General features: G+C 41.6%; 1 protein-coding gene across 1 annotated transcript; it reads right to left on the bottom strand.

The window, feature by feature from the left end:
• Positions 1–1763: 1763 nt before the first annotated feature.
• Positions 1764–12602, bottom strand: LOC102244527 (cytochrome P450 2G1). The gene is made up of 9 exons (XM_005868776.1): positions 12423–12602; positions 11668–11830; positions 9697–9846; positions 8337–8497; positions 7918–8094; positions 6150–6291; positions 2863–3050; positions 2605–2746; positions 1764–1945 (listed from the first exon to the last, which is right to left on the bottom strand). Exons 1-9 carry the CDS (start codon positions 12600–12602, stop codon positions 1764–1766), a joined length of 1485 nt encoding a protein of 494 aa, XP_005868838.1.
• Between the last annotated feature and the right edge of the window lie 1242 nt (positions 12603–13844).

The following is a 13844-nucleotide window of genomic DNA, read 5'->3' as shown; positions in this document are numbered from 1 at the left end:
AAAGACAACCACGTCCTCAGTTGCCAGCCCTTTCCGCGTGCGCCTCCGTACCTCTGCACTTTACTTCTGCACCTCCTCTGAGTCTCAGTGTGCTTTTCTCTTTCCTTCTAGTTGTAGAATTTCCACTCAGTCAGCCTTCCTGTGGTTCTGGATGATGTCCGTTTTGTCTTTTAGTTGTATTTTTGAAGTGGGTGTGCAAGGCAGCAATTTCAGGTGTTTACCTATGCTGCCATATTGGTTTTCCTCATCAGCAGTCTTTACTGCTAAAAATAACTAAAGCTATTTTGCGTTGATTAAAAATAATGGAGTATCCTCTTAATTGAGCCTTTCTTTTGTCCTACCATTTCCGTCAGTGTTTTCATTATAACAGCTAAAGTAAGCACTTCCTTCCTTCCTTCCTTCCTTCCTTCCTTCCTTCCTTCCTTTCTTCTTTCTCTCTCTCTCTCTCTCTCTCTCTCTCTCTCTCTCTCTCTCTCTTTCTTTCTTTCTTTCTTTCTTTCTTTCTTGGTAAAAGTGAGACATTTAAAACATTTCAATAAATGTCACCTATGCTCCCCCCCAAAAAAACACACACATCTCACTCAAGTCCCCATTCAATCTGGCACTTTAACCCTCTATCCTCATCTCCTTTACTCCTACAAACTCTCTTACTCCTCCACTCCAGCCACACATGTCTCTTCCTGGATTCACGTGCACACACATTCTTCTGTCTCAGACTCTGTTCTTTTTAATTGTTTTTCCAGGAACACTCACTTCCACATATATCTGTATGGCTTGCTCATCATTGCCTTATGAAACCACCATGACAACCCATTTAAAATTCCAATCCTGGAATACCCTATCTCACTTCTCTAGTTTGCTTTTCTAACATATCATTCATTTATTTATTATGTTTATTTTTAATTATCTACCTTACAAATTAGAATGTAAGGTTCATGAGGGAAGAATCATGTCCATTTTGTTCACTGATAAGACCCAAATACCTGAAGAGTATGCTGGCCCACCTGAATATTCAATAAATATTGATTGAAAAACATGAATGATAAGGGAAGGCTTTCATTGCTGATCAAGTTGGTGGAGTTTAGAAATGAAATAACAGAGCCATGGCCATTTAACTATTCTTTAAAGTGGATTAGAGTATTGGAATTGGTGTTATACTAACACTCAGAGAAGCAAGTATAGAAAGAAGAGAGGATGGAGAGGAAAGGGTAATGAGCCAGCAAGAAGGTTGAGGCTGGGTTATTAAAAGGGTGGATCAATCAGTGGGAAATCTTTGGTGGTGGGCTAGAAGAAAAGATACATTTTAAGTGTTTGCATTGGCCTATTGATGTTACACACACAATACACAATAAACATGCCACACACAACAGTATTGAACTCCTTGATGCCTTTTTTATGGGGGGGAGGGGTATAAGAATCAAGAAAAAGGGATGTGTCCCACATTTTGGTCAAGAACACCATAAAGACATGGAATCTACAACAAGAATTTGATACAGACACAAATCTAACTAGAGGGGAAGGAACAATCTGTAGGCTTTTGCTGAAATGTCAGACAGGGCATGGCTTTTCTACTGGTGTAGAAGATCTGCTACCAATTCACACTGCATATTATCAGGTGACCCTTGCTGACCTGTGACCTGCAGTAATAGCGCCTTTTCTTAGGGTTGTTGGCAGAATTTTGGGAGATGGGGGTGGGTGCCCCTGTACACTTGGGCAGAGCTCTGTTTTCCAATGGTTCCTTCCATACCCAGTAGGGGGGGCAGTCAGCGGGCCACCAGGCAGAGCTCATAGGTTGGGGGAATGTTGCCAAAGCCTGAGATCTTGGGGGTGATATCGATGTCAGCAGGTGGCACCAGCGGGCGAAGGGAGAAGTTCTGAAGGATGGAGGTGAAGTAGAGGAAGAGTTCCATTCGGGCCATGGCCTCGCCCAGGCAGATGCGCTTTCCTGTGAGCACATTGGAGGAAGGGAAGGTCAGTCACACTTGCACTGGGATAAGTGGGGTCATGGGGAGCCTTCTGACTCCACCACTCACCTGAGTCTCAGCTACTTCCTCAGCATCTCTGGGGTCATAATAACACTCACTTCATAGGGTTATTATAAGACTCAGCGAGTTTCTAGTTTAGTGCTCAGCTAGGATCTGTCACTCAATATGTGGCAGCTACTTCTCTGTTGGCTTGGCTTCCATCATAATCCAAGATGGAATGGCTGTAAAGGAACTTTGAATATGAAGATTCTGTGCATTTTAATTTCTCAAATGTTTATCAGAAGCCTAATTGGTGCTAGATACTGGTGAGGGTCACTTTTGTACTACAATGGTTTATGTGACTAATTCACACTGCATATTTCAGACAGAGACCATATAACTGGAAAAACCTAAAATAGTTTCTGTTTGGTCCTTAGCAGAAAAAGTTTGCTGGCTCCTATATAGTGCTATTACTTTTCTAAATATAAGAGTTAATGATTCTAATATTCTGAGATTCTGGGATTCTAGGATTCTTTAACATAGCACTCAATTTCCTTTTCAGATATGAACCAAATATGGACCAATGGTTGGGAGACATATCAAGCATGTTCCTGGGGGAACTCAGACCATAGAAACCTACCAGAAGAAAAAGGCACAAAGGCTTCATTCTTCTTGAAGTGGCCCTGCTCATCCAAGAAGTGTTGAGGATAGAAGGCATCTGGGTAGCGGAAGTATTTGGGGTCTTTGAGGACGGAGCCAAGCAGGGGAAACACATCAGTGCCCTGGGGTGAAAATAAGGGCAGTGAAGAGAAATCAACGTTGGAGTATGGGTTAAGGAACCAGGAGGAGAGAGGGATACAGTGGAGGGAGAAGAAGTGCCAACGAGTGTGTACTCCACCTTGGGCAGAATGTAGCCTCGGAAATGAGTGTCCCGAATGACATTATGTGGAACACCCATGGGCACGATATCTGTCAGTCTCTGTATCTCATGGATCACAGCATCTGTGTAGGGCATCTTGACTCGATCATCTACACTTGGTATCCGATGTGGTCCAATCACCTGGTCAATCTCTTCATGGATCTTTGCTGGAAGAGGCCAAAAAACATAACAAAGGACACAGGATATATTTCTAGGGGCCAGGTTTGGGCCATGGGTTTGTATCTTTTTTTGTTAATCTTCATCCAATTATATTTTTTCCATTGATTTTCAGAGAGAGTGGAAGGGGGGGGGGAGAGAGAAAGAGATAGAGTAGAGATAGATAAATATATATAGAGAGATGTGAGAGAGACCAGGGCTGGGCATCAAACCTACAACCCAGGTATGTGCCCTTGACTGAGATTAAACCCACCACCCTTTGGTGTACTGGCTGACGTTCTAACCACTGAGAACACTGGCCATGGTCATGGGTTTGTATCTTCAGTACCTGTGGACCCTGAGGGAGCTGGCCATGTGTGTTTGCATTGCCTTTTTATTCACAACACCTGACACATTAGTGGGGTTAGTAAATACTCATCAGATCACTGAGAGGCACATAGCCTGGATCCTTGAATGCCATTGTGACATTTGGTCTTCATCTTGAAAAAAATCAAGGAGCCATGGAAGGCTGATGAGCAGGGCAGAGTCCTGGTCCCAGCTGGGCTTTCATACCCAGGGCTTTGACAGGATGGGAAAGAGCACGATAAATAGCTAGGTCAGGATTGAAGCAAATGACAGTTATTATGTGACAGTGGTTAAGAATACTCTTGGTGCAGTCACCCATCTCTGCACGTCCTCGATGAGTAACATTGGGACAAATGACTTCACCTTCTGAAACTATCTTTCTTCATCTTCAAAATAGGTGTGACAAGCTCTTAGAATTTAAAATTTACATAAAATCCATTAGGTAAGTAGCTATGACAGTTCCTAGTACATAGAAAGTGTCCATTACATATGTGAATTCTTAGATTAGTAAGAGACAATTTGGACAATGGAAGAGACACTAAAAGAGTTTGAGTGGAAACAAGTTAGTCTTTCCCTTCATCTGTAGTAGAAAAAAATTGTTGTCTTGTTTTGAATTGCATTAGAAGAAAGAGGGGCCAATATTGGGAATTTTTCTTAAGCAAGTAATGAGCTCCTCATTGCTGGAGTTACTTAACCAGACCAGATTCCAGTTGATTGGGGATGGATTCTAGTTTATTCTGGCACTACAGTTAGCTAAATAACAGTCATCAAAGACATTCACCTACCTCAGAGGGAAGGTAAGGGAGGATGGGGATAAGGGGGAGAGATCAACCAAAGAACTTGTATGCATGCATATAAGCCTAACCAATGGACACAGACAACAGGGGGGTGAGGGCATGAGTGGCGGGCGGCAATGAGGGGATAAGGACACATATGTAATACCTTAATCAATAAAGAAATTTTAAAAAAAGACACTCACTTTCTAATTCCTGTGAATATGACCTTGTTTGACAAATAGGACTGTATAGAAATAAACTAAAGATGTTGAGATGGGGAGATTGTCCAGAATTATCAAGGTCGGCTCTAAATACAATCAGAAGTGTCTGTATAAGAAGGAAGCAGTAGGGTCAGAGTCAGAGAAGAAGCTGTGACAACATAACCAAGAGGAATTTGAAGATTTTTGCTGCTGGCTTTGAAGAAGGAGGGAAGATCATGAGCTCAGGAATGCAAGGAATATAGCTCTAGAATCTGGAAATGGCAAGAATCATGTTCTACCTTGGTTCAGCCCAGCGAAAGCCTATTGAATTTCTGAACTCAGGAACTGTATAATAGATTTATGTTGTTTTAAGCTACTAAGTTTCTGGCAGTTGATGACAGCAGCTATGGGAAACTAACACAGGCACCAAGTAGAAGACTAATTTAAATGATCTTCCAAGATGTAAATCCCAAGATTCTGTGTCCTGAGATTCTAAAGTGTGAAGGATCTAAGGCTGAGTTCAAAAATGGCGGTGGATTAAGTGGAAGCTACACTGACAGTCTCCCAGGACCAAACTGGAATTACAACTAAAATACAGAAAAGCCATTCTAAATTGTCAACTGAAGACTAGCTGGAGAGAACCCTGATAAACAAGGGTAGAAAGTGGAGACCGCATAGAGACTGGTAGGACGTGTGAAGGCACAAGAGGCCTGGCTGGACTCCCACAGACAGCAGCTGGTGTTCTCAGCTGTGGGGGATTCCCACTGAGAACTCTGGAGTCTAATCACCAAGCTGGGCTCGCCAGCCTAGAGCAACAGAACCAAGAAAGGTTCCCACAAAACATCTGGTTGTGAAAAGCAGCAGTGTTGCTGTCTGTCAGGGAGAGATGGCTGGAAATGCAGGCACCCTCTTAAAGAGCCAATGCACACAATTTCATGTGCAGCCACTAACCTTGGACTCTGGCAGAGGGAGGGCAGAGTGGACTAGAGCTGTGTGAGGAGAATCCAGGGTTGGAGGCTTTGGGGTTAGAGCTTCGAAGGCAGCTGCCCCAGTTTCCTGTACTGAGTCACTCCCTCATACTGAAGAGGACATCTTTCTCAGGGAGACCTTTATCATTCAGGCAGCTTTTGCCTGGGGGGTGGGAGGGGAAGAAATTGCCCCACTCTGTTGGAAAACCTCTTGCCCCATCCTCTAGTCTAGAGTTTAAGCCTTGCTATGGTCTGTAGCCTGAGGCTAATTAAGACTGAGAATAACAATCAGACTGCAGGCAGAGGTGGATCTCTGGAGACTATGACTCTTTGCCTGATGTCTTTCTGGACCCGGGGCTAGGAAAATCAGAAGTATCACATGATCTCACTCATATTTTGAATCTAATAAACAAAATAAACTGATGAACAAAATAGATCCAGAGACATAGAAGCATGGAACAGACTGTGCAATCTCAGAGGCAGGTGAGGGTGGGTGGGGAGTAAATTAACCAAAGAACTTGTATGCATATATGCGTAACCCTGGGACACAGACATAACCCACAGACACAGACAAGGCTTGGGACTGGGGGACTGGGACCAGGTGTTGGCTAGAAGGGGCCAATAGGGAAAAGAGGGGACATATATAATACTTTCAACAGTAAAGATTAAAAAAAATAAATTAAATTAAAATGCTGATTAATGAAGAGTCTAAGGCTATAGGTTTCTAAGATTTCAAAGTTATGTCTTCTTTCCTGGTAGGAGTGGGAGTCACCAGGTGAGCAGCTCATGTGGACACTCACCTTCCACCTCAGGATGCTTCATTAGAAGCAGAAATCCATAGCGTAGTGTAGAGCTCACAGTCTCTGTGCCAGCAAAGAAGAGGTTGAGAGTGGTGAGGACCAAGTTCTTGAGGTTGAATTCTGTGTGTGGATTGTTTTTGTCCTGAAAATGAAATGGATAAGAAATAGAATCACCCTTTTCTGTCTTTATCTTCTTATTTTTCCCTTTGTGTATGGTAGGCCTTTGTGAAAACACAATAGATGGGAAAACCAAGTGGGTATCTAGGAGAGGAAATAGCCAGAGCAAAGGTCATGAGGCAGGAGTATTCCTGGTATGTTAGAGAATAGCAAGGAGGTCAGTATGTTTGGAATGGAGTGAACAATGAGGAAAATGGGAAGAGAAGAAACTAGAGATTGCCATGTTAGATTTGGCATTTATAGAACATTTATACCATAATGTTCTATGACATTAGGGTATAAAATTTTTAACTTTCAAGTGCTGCTGTTTTATATTAAAATATCCAGTTCTATAAATCTATGTCAGAAGTATTAAGCTTCTAATTTCTATATCTCTATGACTTTTAAGTTTGAAATTTAAACTCTTAAGTTTAAAAACTTTATATGTCTAAGGTTCTCAAATTTTAAGACTCAAAAGACTCATCCTAGTTTTCTTTTCTTTTTTTTTTTTTAAATTCTTTTTGTTGTTGCTGTTGTTGTTAATCCTTACCCAAGGATATTTTTCCATTAACTTTTTAGGGAGAGTGAAAGAGAGAAAGAAAGACAGACAGAAACATCGGTGTGAGAGAAACACACCAATTGGTTGCCTCCTTCAGGAGCCCTGACCAGGACCCAGGCTGGGGAGGAGCCTGAAATCAAGTATGTGCCCTTGACCCTTTGGTCCGCAAGCCGACACTCTATCTACGGAGCTAAACCGGCTAGGGCTGGTTTTAAATTCTTTATTGTTCAAAGTATTACATATGTCTCCTTTTTTCCTCCATTGACCTCTCCCTCGCTGTTTCCACCCCCCAGCATATGCCCTTCCCCCCTACTTTCTGTGTCCATGGATTATGCTTATATGCATGCATACAGGTCCTTTGGTTGATCTCTTACTCCTTCCCTCCTCCCCTGCCTTCCCTCTGAGGTCAGATGGTCTGTTTGATGCTTCTATGTCTCTGGATCTATTTTTGTTCATCAATTTATATTGTTCATTATATTCCATAAATGAGTGAGATCATGTGATATTTATCTTTCTCTAACTGGCTTATTTCACTTAGCATAATGCTCTCCAGGTCCATCCATGCTGTTGCAAATGGTAAGAGTTCCTTCTTTTTTTACAGCAGCGTAGTATTCCATTGTGTAGAGGTACCACAGTTTTTAAATCCACTCATATTCGGACGGCACTTAAACTGTTTCCAAATCTTAGCTATTGTAAATTGTGCTGCTATGAACATAGGGGTGCATATATCCTTTCTGATTGGTGTTTCTGATTTCTCATCCTACTTTTCTACAGCTGTAAGTCTCTGGCCCTTATAATCATACATGATTAAAAACTTGTAATGTTTTAAGTTTCCATGTTCTTAAAATTTTTAGATTCAACGTTTACTTTTGAAAGTTTAAGAGTTTATGTTTTTACAGTCTTTAGATCTCATCTATAAGTAAAATTACACCATGTGAAATAATGCTGGCTTATTTTTTTTGGTCTCTACCATGTCTACAGATGAGTTTCAAGTTGCAGGTACTAGGGATTGAGGAGATGAGAGGAAAGGATTGGGGGGAGAGGATGAGTTACCTGGTGCATCTTGATGAGGAAACAGTCAATGAAATCTCGAGGGCTCTGTGGATCAAGGGATTCCTCGTTGATCTTGACTCTAGAAGCAATGAAGTCCTTGAGCTCCTCTATCAAATAATAGACGCGATTGTGTCTTCCTGGCAAATATTGCATGATTCCAGAATACATGTCATATAGCTGTGGGGAATAGGCAAAGGTGGTTTGTCAGCAATGGGCACCCAAGCCCATTCTGGGCTGAATCTCGAGTTAGGTAGCTGGACTCAACATTCAGGGTATGAGAACTAGGTGCGTCCATTTGCTTTTTGGAGATTCAGGGCATGATGATACTTGCCTCTTGGGGTTGTGGGGAGTATTATGCAAGATAGCAAGTTATTAATTATTTGTGATTGGGGGTGGGCATAGAGGTGGCTGGTGGGAACCTGTGCCCAGGGTGTGCTCATCTCAATGAAACTCCCATTGATCATCTGCAGCAGCTTCAGGAACATCTTGTCCTCATAGTCGAAGCGGCGTCCAAAGACAACGGAACTGATGACGTTGGAGACAGTGCGGCTCAGGAAGAAAGTGGGTTCGGTGGGGGCACCTGGGTGATGAAAATTATCTATGTTGGAGGCAATAATCAGGAGCATGGGTTGTGGAATCATTCGGTCATGAATATGAGTCCTAGCTCCACTGCCTAATAGCATGTGTTAGTAATTTCATATTTGTATTTTGAGTCAATTCCCAATATGCAAATTGGTTTAGTAACCACTTCACTGGTTCATGAGGATTCAGTATAATTACCCATGTAAAATGCTCAACACAGTCTTTGCCATGTAGTAAACAGTAAAAACATGATGGTGGAGCTTAATCATTACTTTTAGTATTGGTATTTAATTGTGCTGGAGAGTCACAAATTTGGAAAAGGAGTCCTAGAAAGGAATACATTTTTTTTAAATGGCTGGCTGGAGTTTGTGTCTCTCTATCAATGTTTCCATTTGACCTATTAAGCAAATCCTTCCCTTGGTCTCAGCTGCTCTGTCTATAACACTTCTCAGGACAGTGGATTTGGGGATGATTTCCCTAGAGCAATGCCTATAATCACAAATATACAATTTTGAAAATTATTTCTGGAAATATATAGACATTCAAAGTCTTATGTAGACTATTTAGTATCCATGGAGTCCAGGTGAGGGACCTCTGACTTAGAGAAATTATCACCAATTCTGTCTCTTAACTATTCATCTTTGTTTTTCTCAGCACCTGTGTGTTTTTTTCTCTAGACCTCGGTGGTTCCAGATCTTATTTTTGAGTGGGGACCAGATTCCTTTAAAACTATAATGAAATGGGTATAGTGTTTCAGATTTTCAAGATGAAAAATTTCTAATGATCTGTTTAATAATAATGTGAATATGCTTAACATTACTGAAAAGTGCCCTTAAGAATGGTTAGGATGGTAAAATTTTATGTGATGTGGTTTTTACCACAATTGTGTGTGTTTACATACATATGTAATTGAATTTGGTCCCATCACCAGAAAAAGGCACAAACTGACATATTGTCAAAGTCTGCATATGATATCAGGAGCTCACAAACTCCCTGAGATCCACTGATTAAAGTTTTTGGACAAGATGTCTCTAAGTTTCCTTCATGTTAACTTTTTATGTGGAACCTGGCTGGAAACAGTGAATTCTGAATCTTCTTCATCCTCTCCCATTCCAGAGCTTTCTGTCACCAAGGCCTATGAGCTCTCTACAACCACCCCGTCACTCTGTAGCTCCCTCCCTCCTTGAGGCCCCATACCCTTTGTCTTCCGTAATTCCTCCAGTAGGAAGCCAGCCTCCTCCTGGATTCGCTCCTCAATGCTGCGCTTTCCCATCCCGAAGTCCCGAAGAATGGTCAGGGAGAAGCGTCGGAGAATCCTCCATCGTTCTCCATTAGCCAGAGCTACACCTGCCGGAATATCAGTGTCAGGCTTCTGCCTCCCCTCCCCTTCCTGTGTCTAATTCTTTACTAGACTAGGATGTGGACAGATTATGAAAGCTCTAGAATCTGCTTTTAGGGAAACCTTTCCCAACCCCCCAGGCTTGATGGGGAGACTAAGGTTTCCTACATATAGGACCCTCAAAAACAGTCTAGCACTGAGGTGGAGAAAAGGGAATCAGGCTCTAGTGATTGAGGAGATCAAGGAGAGTTTCCTACAGGATAAAGACTTAGAGCTGGATGAATGGGATGGTTACAAAGGAATGTGGAGGGAAGTATAGATAGAATGCCATATAGAGTAGCCTGGAATGAGAAGACTACTTCTGTTTTCTATATACCATTTGGATTCTTTTTTGTTATTATTGTTGTTAATCCTCATCCAAGGATATTATTTCTATTGATTTTTAGAAAGAGTGGAAAGTAGGGAAAGAGAGAGAGAGAGAGAGAGAGAGAGAGAGAGAGAGATTGGTTGCCTCCTGTACAGAAATCGAGCCTGCAAATGAGGTATGTACCTTTGACTGGAATTGAACCCAAGATCCTTCAATCTGAGGGCTGACACTGAGCCAAACCGGCCAGGGCCCATTTGGATTATTTTTTTAAAAACCCACATTTTTATTGATTTCAGAGAGGAAAGGAGAGGGAGAGAGAAAAAAAACATCAATGATGAGAGAGAATCATTGATTGGCTGCCTCCTACACTACCCTCACTGGGGACTGAGCCCACAACCCAGGCATGTGGCCTGACCAGGAATTGAACCGTGACCTCCTGGTTCATAGGTCGATGCTCAACCACTGAGTCAAGCTGGCCAGGCCCCACTTGGATTCTTTAGAAATATATATACATGTACACAGAAGCTCACATATGTACATCAATATACCTACACAAAAAGAGTTATCATATAGTGAAAAATATTTAGAAATTATCAGATGTGAATGGGTTGGTGAGTTAATGTTTGGAAATTTAATGTAACAATTTTGGTGGATTAATGAAAGGAAGAAAGTTTATGACAGGAATGACTGATGGATGGATGAAAGACTTAATGGATGAGTGAAGGATTTATGGATGGTTTGAGATGGGTGGATAAAAGGTTGGAAGGATGTGTGGACAGAAGGATTAATACATGGATGAATGATGGAAGGATTAATGAATGGATGAATGGAATGGTGGATAGATGGGTAAATGGAAAGTTAATTGATAGATATATAGGTAAATTGGATAGAAAGATATGTATATAGAAAATCTAATTAATGAGTGATTTTTTTAGTGAATAAGTGGATCAATAGAAAATGGATGAATAGATGGAAAAGTATGGGGCTAGATGGATGGATGAAATATAGGAAGAATAATGTGAGGCTGCTTTGAATGGAAAGGTGTGGGCAGTTAGAGGTTGATGTGTAGGTAACACTAGAAAGGTATCTACCTAAATCGAGGGGCAGAGATCTATGGGTTGGATCTGTATGTATGTATAGCAAAATAAGAAGTAAGGTTGGCTATGAGGGCTTCAGTGGGTATACACTGTAAATGAATCAATTAAAAATAAGAACAGAATTAACTCAGCAGATACTGTAGAGTCAGATGGTTAGGTTCAAAATAAAATGGTTCTACTACTTATTGTGTGATATTACCTAACCTTTCTCACCCTCACCTTCCTCATTTGCAATATTAGTAAGACATTACTAGTTCTCTCAAAGAAGTCAATGCAATAATTCACGTAGAGTACTTATCAAAGAACCTGGGATATAGCAGATACAATCATTTTGTTTTCATTGTTAATGTGTTGTTGTTACTTACCATAACCTTGGAAGTTTCGCTCTATTGAAGCCATTTCTCCACGACCACTGAAATCTTCTGCTCGGTCTACCAGGGCCTCCTTCACTGCTTCATGTCCACATAAAATAACTACCGGCCGGGGACCCATGTACACAGTGAAGACTGGGCCATATTTCTCCCTGAGCTGGAGTGAAGGAAGACACAAGAAGATGGGGCTGATTGGAGCACTAAGTATAGACCAATCAAAGATTTTAGGAGGTGGAGATTTCAAGAGAATACAAATGTGGAATAACAGATAAAGGAAAGTCCTGAGCTTGGAAGGACTATTGAGAAAAGGGCACAGATGCCTTGGCTCTTGTGATGCTGGGCAAGACTCCCCAACACCTCCACAAGCCTTAGTTTCCTCATGTGTGAAATGATGGACCTGGATGAGATAAACCCCAAGATCCATGCTTCTCTCTCTGAAATGCTGAATTTCTAGAATCCTAGGATTTCATGACACTCAGTTTCAAAGTTCTAAGATAACTAGACTGCAAGAGTTATTGTGTTTAAGGATACAAGGTATTGTGAGTCCAAAGTCCTGAGAATTTGAGTCTTAAGTTCCAATGTGCTAGAAGTCTGTCTTTCCAAGAGTCTGAGCTTCTGAAATGTCAGAATTCTGAGGTTCATAAAATCTATGTTTCCAAGAGTGTGTTTTAGAAGTTGGAAGGTTATACATGTATTTGTTTATAGAATTAGTTACTTCCAGCTCTGATAGAGAAGGTAGACAGACTCACCTTCATGAAAGACTGAAAGGTGGCATCCGTACGAATTTGTAACAGGTTCCCCAGGAAGGGTATCGGTGTGGGACCTGGAGGTAGCTTTCCCCCCTTGTTGATCTGCTTCCAGGCAATGAGGATAAGCAGACAAGACAAGCAGAGTGCCAGAAAGATAGTGAAGGCCCCTCCCAGCTCCATGGTGCTAGATCGAGAGGTTGTATCCAGGGCTGGAGGTCCTGCCTAAATACGGTCTGGGAAATGAGCAGTGCAGAAATCTGAACACCCTGGGATTCAAGTTTTCCGGGTATGGATATCATTAAGGAAGAGATTGCTTTATCTGTGGGTGGGCAGTTATATAACTGATAATCTCCAACATGAATAAAGGTAGATTGAATTCACCCAGGTAAGTCCACTGGGAACATTCCCCTTTCTTCGAATTTCCAGTCCCTCAATTCTCCCTCAGCTCAACCCCTTGTTCAACATGTCTCGATTGGGTGTGGGAAGTATTGAACATCATTTTTAGGCTACTGCATTTAGGAATCAAACATCTGGGTTCAAATTTCAGATCCATCTTTTCTTCACTGGGCAAGTGACCTAACCCTCTTGGCCTTAGTTTCTCCATTCACCAAATAAGGTAACCAACCTGTTTTTAGAAAGTCTTGATAGAGAATAGGGATGAATCTTTTCTCTTTGCCAGACCCTAATTAGTCATGTTAAAAAAAGAAAAAAGAATAAAGGCAGTGAGATGAAGATTTAGAATAGCCTGAGAACTCATTTGAAAGGATTTTATTCAATAAGTTCTCTTGTTTATACTTAGGTGATATTAAATAGTAATAATCAAAGATTACTTGTGTTGGTTTATCAGAACTTTTCTTGTGTGTGTGTGTGTGTGTGTGTGTGTGTGTGTGCGCGCGTGCGCACATTCAATTTCAAAGTCTGAGATGTAGAGACCATCTCTAGAGGAGAAGACCAGTATTGAGGTATGGCCTAGTGATTGTTTTCTGTAATAATCTAAATAAATGGTGTTCAACACTTTTTGTACCAAATATTTGTAAATCTTTTGTCCTGAAGCAAAATCCCTGAGTATTATATCCTACCTATACATATTATTAAACAAAACCCAGTGCCCTTCTCATCTGTCTGGGTTCTCAGACTCAGAAATTGAATCTCTTAGGGAACTCACAGGTTTTTAAGTAAGACTTGGCTAGCTGGGCTGAGGCAGCCTGTGTCCAGAAATGGTGGGAATTCTGGGAAAACTGAATGACTCACAAAGCACCACCTTCCGGATCTTGGATCTCCTGCTAGGATGTCTTTTCTGGAGTAAAAGTCAGCTCTAGGCTGCCTCTATTGACTCTTCCAGCCGTCACCTCTTTCTTCTATTCTGATCCTCCGTCCCCCCCCCCCCCCCCCCCCACCCCCCTCACCCCCCCTCCAGCCTTC

Source organism: Myotis brandtii, unplaced genomic scaffold (genome assembly GCF_000412655.1).
Source record: "Myotis brandtii unplaced genomic scaffold, ASM41265v1 scaffold277, whole genome shotgun sequence".
NCBI lineage: Eukaryota > Metazoa > Chordata > Mammalia > Chiroptera > Vespertilionidae > Myotis > Myotis brandtii.
Note: the sequence above shows the minus strand (reverse complement) of the source record. Positions and strands in the feature narration are given on the sequence as shown.

Excerpts from the sequence above, each read along its gene's own strand:
- LOC102244527 (XM_005868776.1), bottom strand. The coding sequence starts at position 12,602 with ATGGAGCTGGGAGGGGCCTTCACTATCTTTCTGGCACTCTGCTTGTCT. Across the intron at positions 3,051-6,149 it reads GAAGCATCCTGAGGTGGAAG|CAAAGATCCATGAAGAGATT; the intron begins GTGAGTGTCCAC and ends GGCCTCTTCCAG. Across the intron at positions 1,946-2,604 it reads CTTTGTGCCTTTTTCTTCTG|GAAAGCGCATCTGCCTGGGC; the intron begins GTAGGTTTCTAT and ends ATGTGCTCACAG.